Source organism: Thermobia domestica, chromosome 5 (genome assembly GCF_964235325.1).
Source record: "Thermobia domestica chromosome 5, izTheDome1.hap1.1, whole genome shotgun sequence".
NCBI classification, from domain to species: domain Eukaryota; kingdom Metazoa; phylum Arthropoda; class Insecta; order Zygentoma; family Lepismatidae; genus Thermobia; species Thermobia domestica.
Genome location: NC_137458.1, coordinates 321,690,935 through 321,716,615, shown reverse-complemented (window position 1 = coordinate 321,716,615; position 25,681 = coordinate 321,690,935). Strand labels below are relative to the sequence as shown.

At 37.1% G+C, this 25,681-nt stretch overlaps 1 protein-coding gene across 2 annotated transcripts in view; it reads right to left on the bottom strand.

Moving 5' to 3' along the window:
- LOC145686826 (long-chain-fatty-acid--CoA ligase 1) overlaps nt 1-25,681 on the bottom strand; it is a 214,764-nt gene that overhangs the window by 156,653 nt on the left and 32,430 nt on the right. For both annotated transcript variants that reach the window (XM_081760538.1, XM_081760539.1), the window contains exon 2: nt 17,386-17,540. In XM_081760538.1, coding sequence (XP_081616664.1) covers nt 17,386-17,532 — 147 coding nt within the window. In that variant the 5' untranslated portion in view covers nt 17,533-17,540. The remainder of the gene's footprint in view (nt 1-17,385; nt 17,541-25,681) is intronic.

Sequence of the window (25,681 nt, the reverse complement as noted above, 5' to 3'; positions counted from 1 at the left end):
GTATGGGAAGAGTCTTAATACGGCTACATCCGTCCATCTGTCAACAGATAACGGTAAAAAAAAAAAAAAAATATGAGATAGCTAGAAATGTTTATATATATATGGATTCAGCGTGCCAAGAATAGATTCTAACGGTATGAGATAGAAGGGTTTTCTATATGGATTCAGTGTGCCGAGAATGGATTCAAACAGTATGAGATAGCGATAAGTTTAATTTTACATGGATTCAGGTGCCGAGAACATATTCTAACGGTACAAGATGACAAGAAAGTTTTTTTTATGGATTCAGTATGCCAAGAATATATTCTAACGGTAAGAGATAGCGAGAAATGTTTTTTACATGGATTCAGAGTGCCGAGAATAGATTCTAACGGAATGAGATAGCGAGAAATGATTTTTATATGGATTTATTGTGTCAAGAGTCGATTCTAACGGTATGAGATAGTAAGGTTTTCTGTATGGATTCAGCGTATCGAGAATAGATTCAAACGGTATGAGATAGCGAGAAATGTTTTTTTTTTATTTAGACCCTACATGATTCAGTGTGCCGAGAACATATTTTAACGGTACAAGGTAACGAGAAAGTTTTTTTTATATATATATAGATTCAGTATACCGAGAATATATTCTAACGGTACGAGATAGCGAGAAACGTTTTTTTTTTAATATACATATGGATTGAGTGTGCCAAGAATAGATCTAACTAACTAACTAACTAACTCTATGGCCTATGGAACCCGGAGGTTCAGTGCCGCGTTCACAAAAGCTCTCCACTGACTTCTATCCTTAGCTAATTGCATCCAGTTTCTACTTTGTATTCCTATCTCTGCGAGATCCATCTTAATATTGTCCTCCCATCTGCGCCTAGATCTTCCTAATGGTCGTTTTCCTATGGGTCTACCAGTCAAGACTTTGAAGGCGTTTCTACTTTCTTCCATTCTAGCTACGTGACCCGCCCACCTAAGCCTCCTAGACTTGACGACCCTAACAATGTTGGGTAAACCGTATAAACTATGTAGTTCCTCGTTATGAAGCTTCCGCCATTCCCCATTCTCGTTCCTCTTGGGTCCGAATATTCTTCTCAGGATCCTGTTCTCAAATACTTTCAGTCTATGTTCTTCCCTCAGAGTAAGCGACCATGTTTCACAACCATACAGAACAACAGGCATGATTATCGTTTTATATATTTTAAGCTCCAAATTCCTCGACAGAATTCGCGACGACAAGAGATTTTGAACCGAATAGTAACACGAATTCCCTGCTTTTAGTCGACATTTAATTTCTTCATGAATATGATTTTCGTCTGTTAATATTGATCCTAAATATTTGAAAGTATCCACTTTATCAAAAGTATTATTTAATATTTTAACGCCTCCACAATTTGCCGTATTACGGTCCCGACGCACTTCCATGTATTTAGTTTTCTCTGCATTTACTTCTAAACCCATGTCCCTGCAAGCATTTAATAAGATCTCTGCATTTATTCCTACTGTTCTCCTATCATCCCCTATTAAATTTACATCATCAGCATATGCCATAACCTGGTGAATGCCGTTCAACTCTAGCCCCTGGTTGCTATCTTTGATTTTCCTTATGGCGTATTCCAGCACAAAGTTAAATAATAATGGCGACAACGCATCTCCTTGTTTCAAGCCATTTTCGACGTGGAAGCTCGTGGACAAAAATTTTCCTACCCGGACTTTACTTTGGGATTCTCTTAGACATGTCTTAATTAATCTAATTAGCTTTCTCGGTATTCCAAATTCTGTAAGAACGTTGTACAAGATTTCTCTCCTAACCGAGTCGTAAGCCTTTCTAAAATCAATAAATAGTTGATGTACCGGGGTATTGTATTCCCACTTCTTTTCGAGTATTTGGCGAATGGTAAATATTTGGTCGATAGTTGATCAATTTCGTTCCTCCCTTAAATCTGCATTCCTACCAGACGTGGTAAAAACCAACCATTTCCAGTTTCGACGTTATCATCATAGAGTAAGAAGCTTAACAGAGAACGAAAGGGAAGTTCGTTTTCGAATCGACTCAGCTTCCCAAAAATAGATTTCTACTCAAACCGGAAGTGATAGAAATCTATCATTCTAATTCAAACATAAACAGTAAGATAAAGCGAGAAGCAGCTTTTTATATGGATAAATTTCGCAAGTTTTGTGTTGACTTTTATCTAAATATTCAAACCAGAAGTGGAGAAATATGCAATTTCTGGTTTTAAAATTTTGAAAAAAAAATCTGTACTAGGGGAAATAGTTTTTTGTTATGGATTCAGTGCTGCAAGAGTAGATTAAATCTCATATATATTCCTCTAATAGGGACTGCAGTTGTAAACCGTTTACCTCTAGTGCGTGGTTCATCTGGCACGATCTCAATTCCTATCTAGTAGGCTTTGTGGTGGACAAACATCGTGTATATGGGTTTTGTCAAGGGTTCTCTCGTTTTCTCCCACTTTCTTTTATTCCACCATTTCATTCATTCTCGTGATCACCATCTATCATAGTACAACTTCCATATAGAGCTAACATTGCAAGAGATAACGAATAAGTGTAACCGGAAGTGGTAGATCTATTACATCCGGTTTCAATATTGAATCCCCATAGTTTGGAAGTCTATCATGGTTTCACAATTGAAACGAAATTCAATTTCCTTTTTTTTAAAAAAAAAAAGAAAGAAATAGATATTACACACAGAGCCCGAAGACATTGATATGGCATAAAAATATATGTCAAATTGTCCGTAATAGGGCACTCACACATGTCGTAATGATACTAAACACACTGCCAACAATGTTATTAATATTGTCACTAAACACACTGCAAGAAGACGCTACAAATATTAATTTTAGTGGAAATAATGCTAGTTTAGTCACTAGACAACATTTAAAAGGTGCTAAATTTATATTCTAACAATGATAAATGAACCAATTGTTTTTGATAAAAATATCATTAAAAATTTCTAGATCAAGAGACAAAGTGCTACATTGGTAACACTGATAACAAGAGACAAACGACAACCACCTCACGTTTCCGCGCATGTGTATAAATTTTTGACGTACAAGTATATCATCTCAAACATTGCCCCAATAATCAAAACATAACATACTAATCCGTCAAAACTAATGAAAACAAGGCAGTAGATCATTTTGACATGCTATACTTGCTCACATGTTTTATGTTCATGGCGGACATATCCGTCATGTCAAAAAATCGACATATTTCCTTATGTCCACCATTAGAAGGCAGTTCATTTGTACACATTAAAGTATGTCTAAATTTGAAGACATGCATTTTTGTGTCGTTTTGAGTCGTTTCGGGCTCTGTGTGTACTCTTTATAAATTACTAGTGTTTAACACTAGTTGCTAATGTTAAATTTTAATTTAGTTGGATCTATCTATAGTTAAGAGTAAATAAGTTCGGTTTTCTATTGTGAAATTACAGTAGACTTACGAATTACGGCGGTTCAATATTGAAACCGGAAGTAGTAGATATTAACATTTCCCATTGTAGTAGAGAGATAAGGTCGGAGATAAAACCTATTTTTCAGAGCTATAGAAGGATTTCTTCTTGAAATCCTCCTGTGCAACACCGGATATGTATCACGTTTCATATAACTTCTGAGCTGAAAAGAGACGTTAAACTGAAAACAAGCCAATATTTATTATAAATAATCCTTCTATAAAATAAAAGACTAATCCTGACCAAAGCAAATACTAATAATAAATAATATCGTTATAGTTTCGGCAAAGTATCTTTGCCTTCATCAGACACATTATAAAATATAAATTCTATGGTTTTGGTTCTCAAAAGTTTATGATTCTGAAAAGTGAAAGATAGTCATTGAAATATCACAGGTGTGATAGTTAAAAGGTTACACTTTCAAGTGAAAGTTTGATCATTGGAAGTTGCTAATATGTAATCGATTATTTTTTTTTTAATAAAAGGATCGATATTATTGGTTCCTAGACATGGCCCCTCTCATTTTCTGAGATACACTGTGAAAAAGAAACGTAGGCTACATGTGTAAATCCTGTAGTGTTGGACTTACGCACAACAGACGTAAACTGAAAAAAGTATGTTTTATAAGTATTTTTCATGTAATAAACGTACTTCTTGTACGAACGAAAGAACTGTATCTCAGGCGGTCAGGATCTCACATACAGATGGACGTATGTAACGCATAGCAGACGTATGAATCATACGTATACGTATGTAATATACGGAAAACTGTTAGATGCCATACACCCTGCGACGACATGATATAACATTTAAGCGGGAAAATTATATAGCATATGGATAAGTATGCTCCGTACTGATTTTCATATTAAACATAAGGATTCCGTATACTTGTACAATATACCATGTCCGCAGAACGGATTTTTCTCAGCGTATATAAGCTGTGGTCTTAGGAATCATATTTCATAATGTATCTGATGAAGGCAAAGATACTTTGCCGAAATTGTAACGCTGTTATTTATTAGAAAATAAATGCCTTATTCAGAAATTGTCTTTTATTTTATACAAGAAGTTCCAGAGCTAAAATAAGTGGCATTCAGAAATAATTCTTGAGAACTTATTTTGTGTAAAAAAAAAAAAAAATCCAAGGCTATAGAGAGCACATTTTAGAACAAAATTGTATTTTCTCGAGAAAACTGGTACAGTTGGCAATCCTAGTTAGAACATTGTACTGACAACCAGATATGTGTTTATAAGAACATCAGTAATTTCCAATGATTCATACTAAGGTTCTTTCTAATGATTGTCTGTGTACGTTGGTTACAATTAAATGAGCGTTAAGAGGTGTGTGTGTTGTATTTGAGAACTAATCCTCGTAGAATGAACAATAGTCTCTGAAGCCATTCCAAGCCCAACAATTTTGTCACTGAACCAGACAAGAAGGTGAGAGGGAGTTGTATTCTAATTCAGCGCCAGCCAGCCATTTTCTAAATCCAGACTCTTGTGCCAAGCTGAAGCTTTTTTTTTCTGCTAAATACAAAATTTTGGAAAAGACATTGCATAATAGAAAATACACTCATGTTCAAAATTATTGTCGCATGTCTCTAAATATGCTGTTGTAAGAATATAATTTGATAACGAATTCGCCCGGTATTACTTATAATGTTAATATGTGTATAATCGCCAAAGACATGTATGTAGCAAAGTTTATGTCAAAAGAGCAGTAAATAAGAACAATATAACGAAAATAAAACTTTCTTGTCCATTTAGCAACATTTTGTTTTACTCATTCTAATTTTCGTATTTATAATTCTTTTCCTATGAAATTTACCACAAGTATACATTTCCCGATTATACACATAGTATCAGTATGAAAAGTACCCTGCAAAATCATTATCAAATTATATTCTTACAAGAAGACAGTTATAGTTATGCGACAATCATTTTGGACATGAGTGTACAATGCTCTTAGAAAAGTAAATCTTGTTAAACGTACAAGCTGTTTTCTTTATTTTCATCTAGGACTTCTAAAAATTTTTCAGATGTGTAAGCTTCCATCTATTTTTGTTGTCAAGGGCTTTAGAAATGATAGTTTTCGTGTGTAAACTTTTATCATATAATTTTGGCTCAGCCTTAGAAAAAATGTTCAACTGAACTCCCGGCAGAAAATATCATCATCATGATATGTATTCTGCCATTATTGGCAGGTTACTTGCCGCAACTGAGAAGCTTCCACGCTATACGGTCTTCCACTAACTTCTTCGTCTTTACATACAATTTTTCTGTTTTGATACCGTCCGTTAATTATAGTTTCCTTCGCCCCTCCCTCTCTTTCCTTCTACCATACACCTTAGTACGTCCCTCATTCTACAATTCCTTCTTATCCAATGTCGCAACGAGTTTCTCCTTTCAATAATACCTAAAATTGTTTTCTTCCTCACCATTTGTAACACCCTCTCATTCGTTTTCTGAGAATGAGACTCAACTAATTCTCTCCACTCTTCTCCACACCTGGGAGACCCGGGTTCGATTCTCGGAGGGGAGCTCATGTGGTTCGGATCTCACGTTAAACAGTAGGTCCACGTCTCATATAGCCTCGCTGCTGAACGGGACGTTAAACTCAAAATCACCTCACCTCTTCTCCACACCTACATTTCGAAAGCTTCCATTCGTTTTTCATAGTTCTTCCCGGGAAATATTGGAGACGTGAAAGTACAATTTAAGGAAGAATTGAAACAAGTATAATGTGTTCAAATTTCAATTCTCTCCCACCTGGATTCTAACCCGGGATCTCGTGCACCAGGGAAGCTCGCACTAGTCACTAAACGGCGTGACAAACATCTTGGCATTAATGAAGGCGGCGCTCCAAGTTCCCTTTAAATTCTGCTAGCAAATGAAAGGCCAGAGGTATTGCCACGTTTATTTTGTACACATCTACGTCCATCCTCTGCCACCTGATCGCGCTATAGTTCGTCTGCTTAGCCATAGCCACACCTCTTAGCACTCGGCAACGTCGCGTCAGAGCTTGAGTTTTATTTGTTTAGCTGAAATGCCAAGATGTTTGTCACAGGCTTTAGCTTTGGGGATTTTTGTCCCTGCGGCAACAAACGTTTGCATCTTTTAAGCCATCACGTTAGTCACGTGTGAAGTCTGTAAGCAAGGCTTATACAATGAATATTTCGTGCCAGACAAGAGAAATGTTTTTATATTTATGATAAAATACGATTGTACTTGACAAGATACGTGCAATGTATCAAAGTGAATTACTGTCACCTTGTTACGGAGAAATATAGGCATTTTTCTTTCCTTCGAAACGGGAAGGGGAAACAAATAAATTCTAGTGTTGCATGAACAATCCTGATATTACATAAGCTTAACCTATTTATGTGAAAAGGAATAATGCCCTAATTCTTCCGTATTATCATCACGCAATGAAACTATATTACGCCATCAAATAAATAGAATATTCTAACACCTTTGACAGAGAACAATCAATATTCTTGGTAGGGAAACAAGTCATAAAAAGGCGTCGAGCTCATTCATACAAATTACGTGATAAACACGAACTTTTTTTTTTTTTTTTTTTTTTTTTTTTTACTGTGGTCCCATAATGATTCATTAAAGAAGAATTTGCAAACAAGTGGGTACTCAACTCTTCCAAGAACCTGACTTTAATTCAGTTGGCAAAGGAAGTAGAATAAACGCAAGGGAGCATCTCTGACTCAATTGCTCTGAAGGTATTACTCGAAATAGAACACAATCGTACATCAGCAACAGAATTACGTGTTCTCTCTCTTTACGCAACGGAACATTACGAGTGTACAGTTACGGTTTGAGTAAGGTCAGTTTTTCTAAGTGGCTGTAGGCCAAAGGTCCGGTCCGGTGACCAGCTTTCTTGACTGAGGTTTAATTATGATTTTAGCTCAATTACATAAGAAGAAAATCCGGATGGTACCTTTAAGAAGCTCCATCACGGCGAAATTAAAATACCGCTAATTTTACAGTAATTATGTGATATCTTCAAATAGATAAAAGATAATCGAAATGTGGAACAAGAGCGCACTAGACAATATTATTTCGCATGAGATATACTGTTATCACGACTCACTTATCTGCTTTCGATTTCCAGCCATTTAGAAAATCGGCACTTATTTTTGCGTTTCTAAATGGCCGCAAACGGAAAGCTACTAGGTGACTCGTGATAACGGTACCTCATGCAAAATAATATTGTATAGGGCGCTCTTGTTTCACATTTCGATTATTTTTCATCTATTTGAAGACATAATATAATTAGGCCTCTTAAATATAGGCCATGGGTGACTACCTTCCATTATGTTTCCGATTTTTGTTTTGTTGTTGACTGTAGTCAGGCGCGCACCTAGTAATTTTTGTTGGGAGGTGTTCAAAGTTTGGGGGTTGGTTCAATACCACAAGACACTGCATATATGTACTATTGAACCGGAATTATTCTGTGCCCAAAAGGACAATGAGTAATTAAGAACTGACATCTATTCTCAATATATAGAATTAGATTGGTTTTCTAGGAAAAGAAAGAGTACAGATGAAATTCAGATAAAATTTTTGTGCTAAATTCATTGTTTCTTTCCTTTAAAAATGTATGTCGAGTTACAAAGTTTCTAGGGGATTTGGACCCGGTGAACCCTTGCGTGGGTGAGCCCCTAATTATAGTCTATTGCAGTGTTAAGTTAGCGTTATGGGCTGCATCTGGTCAATTGAAATGGAATTTAAGATCCCTTTCAGTACTGGGGCTATAAAATGAGAGACGTGGGAAACAAATCAAATGAGCTTCTACTGGGAAACGAACTCGGGTCTGCGCGAACCAAACAGCCACCAAGGTTGTATCTTAAAATGTATTAAATAAGTAATTTTTCAGATAAGCGTTACTTTCTTTGTTAAAGTTTTTAACTAACTAATATCCAAAGCTAATTCAAGCTGAAGAATCCACATTCTTTGACAAGAGTTTTAAAAATTACATATTTAAGTTCTTGAAATATGGGTGTGAAGAAGAATGAAGAGAATTAACTGGGTCAAGCGGGAAACAGTCATAGCGTGTCAGAAATGGAGGGTGAGAAAAGAACAATTTTAGATATTATTAAGAAGAGGAAGAGAAACTGGTTGGGACTTTGGGTAAGAAGCAACTGTGTTATGAGGGACATGACAGAGGTTATGGTCGCAAGAAAGAGAGGGAGAGAACGAAGAAGAAGGAATTAATGGAGAATCTCAAAACAGAAAAATCATACGTGAAGACGAAGAGGTTAGCAGAAGACCGTGGAGCATGGACATTTATCAGCTGCTGCAAGTGACCTGACAATAATGGCAGAATACCTGATGACAATGATGATGATATCATACAGGGTGTTTTTGGAATGGCAATATTTCAAATTTTACCACTTTCTTTAGATGATCTTTCGAAAAGAATTATTGTCTTCCTCGAATATTTTTTATTTGTATTCCGAAAGAGCCGATTTTTCCTTGGAAAAAATAAATTGATTTTACATTCGCTTTTGTGAATGCATACTGATGATTTTAAATAACTGTAACCCCTTGAATCTACAGATTAAAATGAAATATTGAAAACAACCTTCAGATTTTGAACCAGTACACTCAATTAATCCGACCATTCCAGTCAAAATCTGGGGCCGCGGTGGCTCAGTGATAGAGCGTTCACCTCTGGTGCTTGGGGTCCCGGGTTCGATCCCCGCCAAGTGAACTTTGCGGTGGATAAACATCGTATACGTGAGTTTTCTCGGGGTTCTCTCGTTTCCTCCCACTTTCTTCATTCCACCATTTCACTCATCTCTCACAAGCACCGTCTCCTTTAGCCTAGTCGGCATAACCATGAGACGTAAAATTCAAAGATTTCATTTCATTTTTTCCAGTCAAAATCTGGCAAAAACATCGGAAGGAATATATTTTGCAGTGATGGCACGGGTCATTTTCCTCCCGCTTCTCAGACTCGATGACTTAGATAGACCCAGAAGCAGCTGAAACAACATCAAGTCTACAGCAATATTTTATATTGGTTGATGATGTCCAATACAGGAAGTCGAATATTCACGTTTACGATTCACATTATTTCTTTATCCCGAGTCATTTAATCTAGGAGTTCGGAGTTTCATATCTTGCAGAAACGACATCACTATTATACCAAGTTGCCGATTAATGTGATGTACGCTCCTAACAAAAATAGAATCCGAGCGAGAACACAATCACGCAGTGCGTTAAAGTTCATACAATTTAAATTATAGATTGAATCCAAATACGTTAACAGAGGTGACAGAGAGAAAGGAAATGATAGGATAGTGAAAAGAGAAAGAAAGGGAGAAAGAAAATGGTAAAATTAGTCAGAAGTGATAGAGGAGAGAATGGAAATCATAGAATTAGTGAGAAGAGATAGAAAGGGAGAGAAGGAAAATGGTAGAATTATTGAGAAGAGATAAAGGTGAAGAGAAAGACAATGACAGAATTAGTGAGAAGAGATATAGAGGGATAAAAAGGAAATGATAGAATTAGTGAGAAGAGATAGATAGATAGAGAATGTAAACAGTAGAATTATTGAGAAGAGATAAAGGCGGGGAGAAAGGAAATGATATAATTAGTGAAAAGAGATAGAGAGGGAGAGAAGGGAAATAATAGAATTAGTGAGAAGAGATATAGAGGGATAGAAAGGAAATGATAGAATTAGTGAGAAGATATAGATAAAGAGAGAATGTAAATCGTAGGTTTATTGAGAAGAGATAAAGACGGAGAGAAAGGAAATTATATAATTAGTAAGAAGAGATAGAGAGGGAAGAGAAGGAAAATGGTAGAATTATTGAGAAGAGATACAGGTGGAGAGAAAGGAAATGATAGAATTAGTGAGAATGGATAGAAGGGAGAGAAGGAAAATGGCAGAATTAGTGAAAACAGAGACAGGGTAGGGAGAGAATAAATTATGCTTGTTAGAATTGTATAGACTGAAATAGTGTGATGTCACATCTTTCTCGTTGCCATGGTAATCGCCACTTTATTTTCTAAACAACAAGTAGTCAAAATACCTAAAGAACCTATGTGCAAAACGAAAACAGTGATGAAATATTTCGGAACTGCAAGCATAAGAGTGAAAAAAATACTTGTTTATTTTTAAGTATATTTGACCAATGAAACTGAAAAAAAAAGATAGAATAGGTAATTAGAAAAGAAATATGTTAAATATTGTTACGCATGAGAAGCATTGAAACTAAAATTAGGGAGTTGACATATCTTGTGAAATTTTCCTTCTGATATCGTATATTTTGAGAATTTCTACATTTTCAGGTTAAATTAAACCTCAAAATGAACTCATCTAGTTCATAATCAGATATTAACTTTAAATAATCCCGGAAAAATTTTCATTCAATAATATGAGTATGATATAGATCTACTATTGCATTACAAGACCTTTTCTTTCTTTTGTAATGTTCTATACTTAGAAATAATATTGTACACTCCCATTATAAAGAGTAGATATTAGAAGTGTAACTGCCCCAATAAAATTAACATTATTCTAAAAGACTTTTCTTTTTTTAAAAAATAAAATATCTTTACAGCTTTCTCTGTGCCGACAGTTTGTCAATCTACACGTTAGGGAGTTTATATTGCGTATGATTGCTTCTAATGGTAGATTACATGATAATTGTAGATTACATTAACTATTCGATCTCTACCTTGTTACTTAGGGATGTGGATCCTTTAGAAATAAGCTCCATTAGCTTCACGCGTTTGTATAGAAAAAAACATGGCGATCACCATGGTAACAGAAAGGAAATGACGACATCACTATTCCAGTCTATTACCAGACTTGCAGCTCCCAATACGTCGCAGTTTCATGGTCTATGGATCTTCGTGGGTAACCGTGTCATAGGTCTAACACGTCTTCAATCTCGTCAAAGACCCATTAATACATATCAGACACATCTGTGCGCGAATTCAGTGGGAAATCTTTATCATAACGTCAGTGCCTACTGGTGTGCCGATGCAGAATGTTGGCATTGCTTTCCCTGTTGTCATGGTACGTCCAGACCTGAATGTGCTCCACATGACGATGCAGGCGGAAGTAGTATTCGTCCGAGAAGATGATGATGTGCCATTCGGCTCTCTATGTACGATGATAACAACATTCCAGCCGTACATACTTACGGTGTACATTAAAGGGATCCGCAAATATACTCTCCCTCAGAGGATATCGAATTATTCGTAGACACAAAACCTCATTTTTATCGCTAGTATGTAGGATGTGGATAGTTACGCACACGGTCCTCTCGTGGTATGACGCGGCCGTTAGGATTCTGCACGTCGTTGTCCGTTACCTTCCTAGAGCAATCGATTCTGTATAGCCTACTTGCTGCGGTTGCATTCCGCCCAACACGGGCAAGGAATAATTCGCAGTCAGCGAAATGCCACAATTCTACTGCGTAAACCTGCTGGAATTGCTAAAGCATTCGACGACAAGGCTTGTTTTACCGTTCAGGAGAACTCATTCACAGCTAGGATTTTGCCACTACTGAAGTGTGACTGTTTGGTCTGTCTTCAGTTGCTGTTGCCAGAGTGAGGCCAGTGTACGTATGCATCACGTAACTGCACTGTCAATAATTTTAGTGCTATTCAATCCTCTACATGTTCTGTAAATGTGTGTTCAGTCAGTTATTTCCTTCTTGATATTTCGCTTTTAATGTCCAGCAGTGTATGTGAGAATATGAATTTCGTAAAATGTCCTCTGTTGAGAAATCGCGCCTGTCCAAGTTTGCCTGTAAACTTAGCTTGATAGCTGTAAATGCATTAGTTTGTAAACACGTAATAACTTGACACTGTAGCAACAACGTGGCCAATGTAGCAGTCAACTCGTTCAAAGGTCTTTACGTTTTTCTACGCGACTATCTGCAAAGTTGCGTAGCAATAACAATGTCTAGAACATTCAGTAAAACAGCTACATGACGACTCATTCATCTGATGAATGAATCTGTCACTTAGATACTAACCCCTCCCACGTTAAACACGACATATTCTTCAGAAAACGCATTTTACTTCTAGTAGTATCGCACAGAAAAAGAATCCTTATATCTACTAGAGCTAAGCTTATTTTGCAACACCCTTGAAACATATCCTTCAGATTGTAAAGTTTGAGCAAGGGCCAATCGCCAAGGTGAAGAAGCGTCGGTCTTCTCTATTGGGTAGTGAGATTCCTGTGCCACATGCATGTGTGGGCTGATCCACTGAGTCGCAAGTGCGTGGCATTTACTACTTCATGGTATCCGCAAATGTCTTGTTACCATCAACAGTCTCTCCTTATTGCACTTCCTTGCCAGCTGAGAAGTACTTCTCGCTTTTTATCCTAATCACACGTAAGTTTTCTAGCGGAAAAAAAGCATGTTCGTCGCTCTTTACAAGATCTGTCACAGGCAGTTTCTTCAATTACACTTGAACCATAAACTGTTAATCTACTATATTGAATGATAACCAACTCTGTAGAAACTCTTCTGATTTTATTTATTTATTTATTCGACAACTAAAACAATACTTCTTGTGCACATGTATACGAATGTTTAGTGTTTATTTCACTGAGGAGTCCTACATTCGATTCACAGTGGGAGTAGATATTTTTTCTGCTGACCAACAATTGTGAAAGACAATACCATACCGTGGGGGGCAAGCCAGCTGGACAATGGCCCCGGGCGCCGAAGTAAGGAGGCGCAAAATTCGGGAGGAGAAAACAAAAGAAAGAAAGAAAGAAAAGAGATGAAAAATATGTCAGGAAAATGCATATGCACATATATAAAATAAAAGGAAAAAAGTAATAGAAAGTACTCAAAATCAAGGAAAATCAGGGTTTATTTTTGAAAATTTTATTCTGCTTCGCGCCTGGTCTGTGTACCTCATTCATATGTACGGGGGTGCCGTCGTATACTCTCGTGCTGGGCGCTGATTTTCCACGCAACGACACTGGTGAGGAAATCGCTGAGCTCTTTATGGTAAGAAGTAATGAATTCTGATCTTCGGGAAAATTCGGTACGATTCGTGGAGCTGCCTTCCGAACGCACACTTGAAAAAAGTGAAATACAAAAAGAGCATCAACAACGTTGCCAAACTTAGGAACAAAGACAAAAAAGACAGCCCTTAAAGAAGTATAACACATACAGTAACACTTTTTGGAATAAAATGGTAACAATAACAGCAAAAAATATATAAAACGACGACAACAATAATAACAATAAAGTGAAACTTAGCGGTTCTCCAACACTGTACCATCAGATGTCGTCCGTATAGCGCGAGAGACATTGACAAACTTTCATGGGCGGAAGTGACGACCGGGACACATCCTCGCGTTCTATTGGGTGGTGAAATTGGTAAAATCTAAGTCAAGCTTCACGAGTCCTTGCGATCACTATAGAAAGCATGAAGCCGATGTGCTAACCATAGATCTGTCAAATAGAATCTGTCCAGCGGCCATAAACGCTTCTCAGCATGTAAGAGGGTTAAGGATGTAGATGAAATGTATTTTTTTGGGACGCTTAATCGATTCCAGAAAATTGCTTCTCGCTATCTATTACCGTTCCTGTTCTATGTAGTGATCAGTGTTAAAACCAGAAATGATTGATTTCTGTCACTGACGGATTGAATATTGTCTCCATGATCGAATCCGATTCCTACCATTGTTGTTCTAAATTCTGACCAAGTTTGGTGGTGATTTATCAAGTAATTCTTGAAATACCGTCTATTTTGTTTTCCGTACGGATGGATACACGGACAGTGGTTTGGTAAACGAAACTCCTTGGAAGCTTGTTGTTGTTGTAGGCGACTACTTTCCAATTCGAGCTGAAACCGAAGTGATTATTTTAAAGTCATGCGACGATCGGGGAAACCAATTTCAACTCTAGCTACGACCGAGGCAACCATTTTCAAACCAAACTGAGACTGAGACGACCACTTTCAATCCAAGTTAAGACTGAGACAACCATTTTCTATCCAAGCTTAGTCTGGGTCGACCATTTCCGATCCAAGCTCACACTGAAACGACCATTTTTCAATCCAAGCTGAGACTGACGATCATTTTCAATTCAAGCTGAGACTGAGACGATTATTTTCAAGCCAAGCTGAGACTGAGACGGTGTTTTTCAATCCAACCTGAAACTGAGACGACCATTTTCAATCCAAACTAGGATGACCATTTTCTATCTAGACTGAGAAGACTATTTTCAATCCAAACTGAGACGAACATTTTCAATTCAAGCTGAGACAGATGACTATTTTCAAATCAAACTGAAATTGAGACGACCATTTTCAATCCAAACTAAGATGACCATTTTCTATCTAGACTGAGACCATTTTCAATCCAGACTGAGACGACCATTTTCAATCCAAGCTGAGACTGAGACGACCATTTTCAAACCAAGCTGAGACGACTATTTTCAATCCAAACCCAGACTGAGACTACTTTCCAATTCAAGTTGAGACTGCGACAACTATTTTTAATCCAAGCTGAGACATGCGACAATTTTGAATCCGAGCTGAATCTGAATTAACCAATTTTAATCCGAACTGAGACTGAGACGACCATTTTCATTCCAAGCTGAAACTGAGACGATCATTTTCAATCCAAGCTGAAACTGAGATGAACATTTTCAATCCAAGCCGAGACTAAAGCGATCATTTTCAATCTAGACTGAGACAACCACTTTCAATCCAAGCTGAGACTAAGACGACCATTTTCATCTCAAGTTGAAATCGAGGTGATCAAGTTAAACCCGAGCTGAGAGCGAAGCAACACGGGCTGAGGCCGACACCAATAGAACTATATAAATTATCCGTACTCATTCGTGCTGTGTTCCAATTTAATTTAACAATGTCTTGGTAGCACAATTGCTAATAATTCACCGTAATTGTATACTCAAATGTAACAATATCTAAACATTGGTGAAACGTCGTGAATTTGTTCTTTCGACAAGATGTTTAAAAAGATGCTTTACGAAACGGACAGTTGCTTTTTACAGAGGATATTTAGTATATTTTGAAAGAAGTAAATACTTGCAATATTCACTGAATTTGAACAAACTCATGCAGTTGAAATAACTTTTTAGGATTTACACCGCCATAAAAAAATAACTTATTGACAAGCTGTCACAAACGGAGATTTCTACTACAAGAACATCCATCAGTGCATGACAAAACTAGGCTATTGATTGGTTCCACTGCAAAGCGGTTGCTCATCCGAGCGCTTCAGGCTGGTTGGTGTCTGTCAGAGAGAGATTTTCGCTTTTCCAGCAACTGATGAACTTCAGTAACTTCTTATGGTAATGCTATCACACAAAGTTGCTTCATCACATACTATACTGATGGTGTCATGCTGTGTAAAACCGATCCAAATTTGTATATATGAGGGTTACAGCAAAAGTATTGGCAACTGAAAAAATGCAACTTTTTTATTTTTTATTTTATTTTTTAATTTTTTTATTTTTTTATTTTTATTTTTATTTTTATTTTTTTTTAAACGGTCATCATTATTATCATAGGTATTCTGCTATTATTGGCAGGTTCACTTGAGCAACTGAGAAGCTTCCATGCCCACGATCTTCCGCTAAGCTCTTCGCCTTCACATACGAATTTTCTGTTTTGATATCGTCCATTAATTGAAGTCTGCTTTGTCCCTTCCCTCTCTTTCCTGCCACCATACCCTCTAGCAAGTCCCTCATGATACAGTTCTTCTTTTAGCTAATGTCTCAAACAGTTTCTCTCCCTTTTCTCAATGATATCTAAAACTTTTATTTTCTCCCCCACCATTTCTAACACCCTCTTATTTGTCTTCCGCTCGACCCAGATAATTCTCTCGATTCTTCTCCACACCAACATTTCAAAAACTTCTAGTTGTTTTTCATTTTTGGGTAATGAATTAAAAAGTCTGGAATATGCAAATGGAAGGTTACTTCATATGTAAACGTTACATAACCGGAGTTAGAGGAATGCATATCATCATCAGGGTATAGCACGCAAAAGATTACAAATATACGTATATATTTTGTCGTGTCATTGTGTTAGAAGTGTCTTGTATTCTTTAGGAAAGTACTTCGAAGGAATCTGCCACGGGTATGTGTTTCCACCCTGTACTCATAAGTGTAATGCGCGTAGTTCATAATGTTGCAATTTACAGTAAAACACACATGAAATGACAAATATTTTTTTCGTCATTTTCTAGTGTTACATCCTCATGGTGACATGTGTGTTCACCTAACTCCATACATATAGCGTTTACATATAGAGCAACTTTATTTGCATATTGCAGAATGTTTTAATTCGTTACCATTTTCGAAAAAAAAGTACTTGCAATTACTTTTGCGGTAGCCCTCGTATAAAGCTGAGGATGGAGCATTTCAACTGACTCTTGGTTGTCCAAAGTATGATCCATTAATATGAGGAGTATAATAGAAAGTCATCGAACCGTTAGTTTGTTGAGAGGCATGACAGCAAAAACAGTTAAGAGACACTGAAAAATGGTATTGTAATATAAAGTCATTTCAAGAATAGTGAACTGTTGGAAGAAGATAACTATGAAAAAAAAAATTAAATGTGATTAAAATTCGAAATAGATTAAGTAACTGTCCAGCAAGAGAATATGAAGGAACAGAGACGTACGCAGGAATTTATTTCCGGAGGGGTCCAAAGCTTTTTGGGGAGTCCAAACACAATTTCAGGCTAAATTATATTAAAAATTGTAAAATTGCCCCTAAAATTAGACTAAATTTACAAAAAAGTCCGGATTTGTGGGGGGGGGCGGACTCCTGCGTACGTTCCTGATGAAGGATCTATACTTTGTCCTGAGGTTTATCAAGAATAACAGAAATTCTTTCGAAGTACGTAACATTAACAATAATAATAAAAAGCAGTGGTACTTACAGTAAGGACACAAGCTTGGCTGTGAAGCTCTACAAGCGGTTTTTGAACTTCCGGACGACTTGCTAGGTAATATGCAGAGGCTGCTGCAACCCCTGTGAGGGCCAGAGCCCCTGCAGTTCCCCCAACATATTGCAGGTACTGGTCCATCTCTTCCACTGAAATACAAAGAAAAAATTCATTATTACAAATAAATTACGAATAAATAATTACAATGGTTTCCTTCAAAGCTTATTGCTACGTAATATTCATACTCTACAATTAAAATTGCCAACGAGAGGAGACAGTTTTTTTCTTAACGAAATACTATGAGACAGAGCTCTTCCAAGAGAAACGTGAGATCCGCTTCCCGCTGGTCTAGCAGCTGGCATGCCCGACTTTGTTGGACAAGATTCTGGGTTCAATTCCTGATGACAGGAGTATTGAAATTTGAACGCGGTACGGTGGTCAGGATTAGGGATGCGCACGAGACAAGATTTGTGGCTGTCTCGTCTCGAAAATTTGCTGTAAAAGTGATCTCGAAAAATGTATATTTCTCTATTGGAAGAGTCGTGTCTCGACTCGAATTTTGTCAGGAAAATCCTGTCTCGACTCGTCTCGTGCGCATCCCTAGTCAGAATTTCCCCAGTAAGAAAGCATGTCCATGGTAAACTTAAGTTTGTCCTTAATTTCCGTTGATAGACTTAAGATTCTCAAAGTGTATGACTTTGTCAAGTACAAATTTTAGGTCATACTTTGAGTCCAGATCGCCTTGACGTATAAAACTGTGTACGCTTAGACCAGGGGTAAGAATGAAGGCTGCGCAAAAATGAGCGCATGTTAGGTTTAATCATCGAGATGGCTTTGCCAAGTGTTAAATTTTAAGTCATGCTTAACAGATATGTCAATTTAAAGGAATTTTAAGCCTAACTTTATATTACGTATTATTGACAAGTTTGAACCAAGCTTGCAATCAAGGATCTAGCAAGTTTGCTATAGTCTTAATTAGGTTTGCAGCTGTGTAAATATAAGCGTGTCCAAGTCTGCAGACTTAGCCTTGTTGGCTTGAGTAAGACTATTAAACGTCTGGAATGCTATTAGGGTCACTTTTAACTGTAGACCCAGCCTCATATAGCCTCAGTGCTGAAGAGTGACGCTAAAATTTAAGAAATATAGAAATAAAACGAGACAAGGTATCACTTTCACTTATCTCTCAAGACAATACAGTTTGAACTCTTAAATCGGAAGGATTTTGAAGAGCAGGTGGCTTAGTAGAGAGTTCTCAACTCTGGTGCAAGAGGTCCCTGACTTGATTCGCGTTCACGCAAGTTTGTAGTGGATAACATCGTGTTCATGGGTTTTTCTCGGGAGTCTCGCGTTTCCTCCCACATTCTCATTCCACAAATTCTTTTATAATCATTTACTTTCAGTAAGCATTGGTCTCCTTTAACGTAAAGGGCAGTGTGCGAATTAGACAATTTATATTGGAGGATGATAAAATTAGGCCAACCTGACGTAGAGTCTGAAGGTGCAATAATTCAAAATGATACTATAATGCCTACCCCCCCCCACACACACATAAATATAATATGACATTTGTAATAGACAAGGGATTTATTAATTCAATAAATATACCGACAATAACTATGTATATGTTGTTTGACATGCACATACCACACCTAACCTTTCTAAACGTGTTTAAATGTTGTACTCACTCTTGTGCTCCTAGCTCTCTAGGGTTTATTTATTTAATAATTCGGCCCGAGGGATAGCCATGATCACAAGCATATGTTATTTTTTCGCTCATATTGAAATCTCCCACTTTGCATTTTTACACACACCTATTTTTACACACACCTTGCGAAAGAAAACCTACTTTAGTGTTACGAAAACAGTTAAATTATCAGTTAAACCAGGCTTACTTTTAAAAAATCATCTACGTTTAGCTTATCATACGAGAAATGGATTGTTGATGGTCCAGATTTCTGGCATGAAGGTCAAATCGAAAGCAAAATATTTAAAAACTCTCAATTTAAATTCCGAGCTTGTGCTTGTACTTCTCGCTAATGCTGCGCTCCCCATTTTTTTTTCAAATATCGATTCCATGACGGAGCTAAGGAAATCAACACTTATAATTACTTTACTGTTAGGTTACAGCTGAGTTGATTCACTCTGTGCTACATTATCAAATAAAGTATAAACATTACATTGAATTTTTTTCAGACAGGATTATTGGCGTGGACAGCAAATTGAATAATGAAAAGAAAGATTGAAAGTGAAGGGTTAACTTTAAAAAAAAACCGCTCCAGTTGAAGTGCTTATACAAACACGGACAATGAATGATACGGAAAATCAATCGTATTAGCAAATGCTAAAACTAATCTTATGCGCTTATTCACCTTCACTAACGTGTCTGCTCACTACGGACGCATCGTCAGCATGTACGTTAACATATAGCCACGAGAGAATATATAACTCAGATTTTGAGTACAGTTTCAAAAGTTCATTTCCATAAACTGTAAAAGGTAGTGATGTTCAGGCAATAATAGTCCACTTATGTTCTATTAAGTCCACTTGTTCTATTTATTGAATATTACAAATATTATGCAAGCTAAAATGAAATATAACAAAAATTAAAACAAGACGATAATCGATACAAATGTAGATGATGGATATGACATGACCGCGTATGATGGAAGAAGCCATTTATTTACTTCTTGGCCAACCACTAAGGGCATTTATAAATCCATATGCTACTCTGTTAAGTGCAATTAGTACTTTGAAATTCACGAACGACAACGAACTGAAGTGTATAAGGATACCGTTGCAAGTAACAACTGTTGTCATAATAATATAGTTCGACTAAGCAACGGTGAAAATAGTAGGGAAATTAGAAATGACCAAAACTGAATAGTTTACATCGCTCATTTCCGAAATACGGCTAGCAGATTAAACTTACAAGAAATTACAAACCTCAGTGAAATTTGGAGTTATACTAAGCATGGTTTGGAAGGGGGGAAGCGAGCATCCCCGGTAGGTGAAAGCGAGGCATAATTTTAATTTCGCAGTGATTATGCCTCTTAAACGACATCGGAATTGTTACCCAATTAACTTAGAGAGATTCTAAAAACGATTGATTGGACAATAATATGAGTCTTTTTTGAATGTTTTACATGTCACTCTTCCTCTCCACGCATAGGCATGCTGATGAAGGCTGGATTTGGACTTAAGCAGCATGGGGAGTGTCACTATTCACCTCAGTGACCCCGAAAACTCGATATTAATATTAATCATTTTTAATTATTGTTCTACTTGTATCACTATCTCGTACTGGAATGCCGCCAAGCAAGATATAATGTTCTGATATCCGAAGTACTAATTCTGCAACTATCACCTTTGAATCGTAAAAGATCCCTTTCCCATTGGTTTATGTTCTTTCAATTAGCGTTCCCTACAGAACGCTATTGTTATTGTCCTGTCTCTCTGTGACATATCTCCCCTGTTGTCACACCTCCCCTATCTTGAGAACAGTGGTAGATAGAAAATTGCGGGTTTCAACACTTCGCACTGAAAAAAATATGCTTATCAGTCAAATGTTAGACAGCTGATCGCAAAGAATCATTTCCGGTCAAGGGTCAAAAATGTCATTTGTTAACAATTTCTGCAGGGACTACCTGAGTTTGTATCCGATACAAACTCAAAACTATTAGCCGGTCATATCTTTACCATCGTAACATGCTCAAGAATCAACCAGCTGAAAATGATCCAAGAGCATTGCTAGAACGAACTTAAAAGAACTAATTTTTCTTATTAACTTCTACAGGTTTTATATCAATTATTCTATTTACTTTATTATTTATTATACTCACTAACCAATTCTTGTAATATATCTAACTAATTTTTTTTCCACGTGTTTTGTTCAAGAGTTCTGTTAAAACATTCTACGATATGTTGTTTTACGAAGACACATGCTCAAAATGGAGGATTCAAAATTGAAAAATTCGCAAAATATAATCTCTCTATGACTTACGGTTCCAGAGATATGGTTCCTTAAATCGCCCGAAATCTGAACTTATGGCCAATATCTGGGGAACGGTGGCCAGTTGGCCAGTGACCACTAGTTACTATTTGGTACCAAACTGTTCATCATCCTCTTAGTATTGATCAACACCAATATGATCTCTCTATGAATTACGGTTCCCGAGATATGGTTCCTTAAATCGCCCGAAATCCGAACTTATGGCCAATATCTGGGGAACGGTGGCCAGTTGGTCAGTGACCACTGGTTACTATTTAATACCAAACTGTTCACCATCCTCTTAGTATTGATCAACACCAATATGGTCTCTCTATGAATTACGGTTCCTTAAATCGCCCGAAATCCGAACTTATGGCCAATATCTGGGGAACGGTGACCAGTTGGCCAGTGACCACTGGTTACTATTTGGTACCAAACTGTTCATCATCCTCTTAGTATTGATCAACACCAATATGATCTATGAATTACGGTTCCCGAGATATGGTTCCTTAAATCGCCCGAAATCCGAACTTATGGCCAATATCTGGGGAACGGTGGTTAGTTGTCCAGTGACAACTGGTTACTATTTGGTAACAAAATGTTCATCGTCCTCTTAGGTATTGATCAAAACCAATATGATCTCTCTATGACTTACGATTCCCGAGATATGGTTCCTTAAATCTCTCGAAATCTGAACTTTTTTGGCCAATATTTCGGGAACGATAAGAGTAATGGTCTATCAAATGGGGGAGGGGGTTAAAATTGAAAAATTCGCAAATAACAAGCACACATATACACAAACATAGAGAATTTAGTAATTAAATTCTTAAGTTCGTTGAAAATTTCAGCACTAGCCTTGGTGGCCAAAGCGGTTTTTGTGGTCACCACTACTCTGCACAGTTCAATAATAGTGATAAAATTTACGTAAAACTCTTATCATAATTTATACAATGCAATAATGAGAGTGAATATAAATCTACACCGATTTTTTCCTGAAGGGAAGTTCTCTAAGGAAGTATGTCTATCTGGCAGTTAAAGTAGTCTTGTCTTCTATGTCTGGCAGAAACTGTCCTTGTTCTATATATACAGCTCAGAGCGGAGAATGTGAGTGACTGAATCGTGACTTGGACTCCGTCTTATATGTAACAATGCGACACTAAACACGACAAAAAAAAAAGGGAAAAAAAGAAAAAAGAAAAGAAACTCCAACAGACAAATTGATACGGATAATTAACAGGTGATTCCAAGTTAGCTGTACTTGAGGTAGCTTTCCAACTTAATGCGTTAGTTCTCTAAAACATATTGATATTAACTTTTATCATAGAGCCGAATACATGCAGACACAAGAGCGCATGTATGGTTAGCGTACATGTCTTTGGCCCTGGAGAGGCACATTCGATTCCCGCTGGGTGCTCAGGTGGTTCGGATCCCACGTTGAACTTTGGATCAATGTCTCAAATAGCATCTATGTCTGTCCTCTATTATTATTATTATTAGTAATATTAAGTATTGTGTCTTTCAACTGAGTTTTTTATTTATTGTTTTTCAATTTTGGATTTAGGCCTGGAAATGTTTCGTTCACGTTTTTTGATCTTCAACTTTCTCTTTCAACTCCCAATAGTTTCTTTTATTTTTCAAATCATCGATCAGTTGTGTTCTTCGTCTTCCTATTCCTCCCTTTCCTTCCATTTTCCCTCTATGGCCTTATGAAGAAGACAATTTCTTCGCAAGATATGGCTAATTCAATCAGACTTCTTACGAAGGGTACTAAAAGCATCCTCTTCTCTCCTATCCGTTCCCTCCTCTCCTATGCCAGTTAGGCTAAAGGAGATGGTGAAGATGAGAAATGAATGAAATGGTGGAATGAAGAAAGAGGGAGGAAACGGGAGAACCCCGAGAAAACCCACGAGCACGATGTTTGTCCACCACCAAGTCCACATGGCACAAGCTGGGATCGAACCAGGAACCCCATACATTTGTTTCAAGTCTCAGATGTTTATCGTTCTTGGTTCCAAAGATATAAGCAATCAAACTTTGGGTTGCACTACTTTACGAACACTGTAGTATTAAGGCTTAAATTATCGTATATCGTGATAAATTATCGTATGGTTGGCAACCCTGGCTTGTATGCAGTATAAAAAAAATGACATCAAAGCATAATGAACGTTTTGTTTGTTAATACGGTATATAATTAATACCGGTGAGTAATATTTATGTATTACTATCCTTTTGTTAAAACGGACAGAAGACATATAAAAGTATTTACCTCTTGATCTTCTTTCCTTCTGAAAATAATCCTTGACTACTATGACCAATGATCACCTGCACACCACGCCAAAAACTGTAGACAGCATATGTCACACCACTAAGCACTGTTGTCTGGCGAAATGGAAAAGAAGCTAAAACACGAGTGTGGGTTTCCACAATCAAAGCACAACAACCGAGACATTAGTATGCTATTTTTTGTTTCTTCCGGGGATAGGTGTGGAGTCAGTGATCACCTAATGAAGATTGTCTAGACGCAAGAACATGTTAGTCTTGTAAATTGTAGCCAAAACATCCTGGTCACACATCTCCGTTTGAAAAGTTCTAAATTCTTGTTCATAAACGGAGTAAAACAAGTGAGAGCTTTATTTCAACTCAAAGTGTTAAAACTTTCTACTTGTGTTTGCAAGAAATACAAAAAGTTGATATAGCTTTCTATACAGAAGGTGTTCAAGTGTTGCCTTTGATAATACGCTCTTCACCATTGGTTGTATTTCATATGACGACTAGTGCTCTTGACGATTGCCCGACAGCGCACTTTCCACTGCTGAAGAATTCTTTGCAGATGTACAAGAGGTATGTTATTTCACTCCTGTTCAGACGCTTCCCAGAGGCAGGAAACTGGCTATGTCTTACGAAAAATGTCGTGTTTCACAAGTCCAAAGACGATCGTCTATTAGGCTATCATCGGAAATCTTCACTAGAATGTCGGTGAAGGAAATAAGTTAGCACGAATCCAGGTCCTAGCTTCCATCCGTCTGTTGAATACCAGCGATGATTTGGTTATATGATTGGACTCCTTTCCTTGATACAATTGCAATTGGTATCCGGTTCATAAAATGTGGGTGTTTCACCGTTGTAAATATCCTTCAGAGCATGTTCCTGATAACATACAGTATTAATTTTTACAGTAGTGGCAACGCAATGTAGCTTTAACGAAATGCAGGCAATAATGCAACTAGCATTAATGACTGACGAACAAAATTGCTTCATCCTTTTTACCGACATTTGTGTATACCATGTAACTGCCCGAAGTTTTCCACAATTGGTCAGATTGTATATGCCTCGAAGACGGTGACAATAAACTTCAACTGATCTCCCGCTTAGTGGCGCTTGTACAGCCTTCTGCAGTTGGTCTTGCGTTACACTATTGACTAATTTTCAGTTCCTGAACACTTATCTTATGGATCTCCCTGATATGTAGTGTTTTGTGGATTTTATGGCGGATGGTTTATTGGGACACAGAACCAGATGATCCTATGTCGGTAGATTCTTCGATCTATCAATATCTTAATTCCTCGCAACACTGCTGGTGTCAGCTTTAGTGTACTTCACTGTAACTTATTCAATGGTAGACTTTCGGGGGACGATTGTGCTGCATTTCGTCACACTATGATATTCTCAGTGGAGTACCCGACAGCAAATTGGTCTTCGTAGCAGTATTTAAGTATGCTGGAACAACTGAAGCATGCATCGGAAAGTGTTATAATGAAGCTTTCTCAGAATTGATTCAATATGCGCATCATTAGTCTTCGCACAACAGGAGTACTTCACTTGCCTCAGTGGTGCAAATTTCATGTATGTGCGCTGCTGCTGCGTTATACCATACCCTTGTACTTCGTCTACATTGAATCCTATCCGTCTCTTTATTGCTTCTTGAAGAGAGATGAGTGGCAAGCTTTCATTGATCAAAAACATAGATGGCTATTTTGATTCAACTGACTGAGTCATTCAATTCATAAGTTCCATCTCAACCAATGTTCTCGATTTAAATTTGGTCATCTCTCGGAAAACTTTAACCTCAGATCTTCTTTATTTGAGTTACAAATAATAATTGATTAGGATATTAGCAATTTGGAAGTTCTGAATTCCTTGTAAGTAGAGATAGAAAGGCTTGAAAGAAAACGGCTTTTTTTTAAAAAAAATGCAGTTTTTTCAACGGCTTTTTTCTTTTTGCCAGGGAATTTTCCTTTAGGACTTCAACTTTGTAACATGGGAAAATATTAATTACTGTATTGAAGAGAAATTCAATAAGAC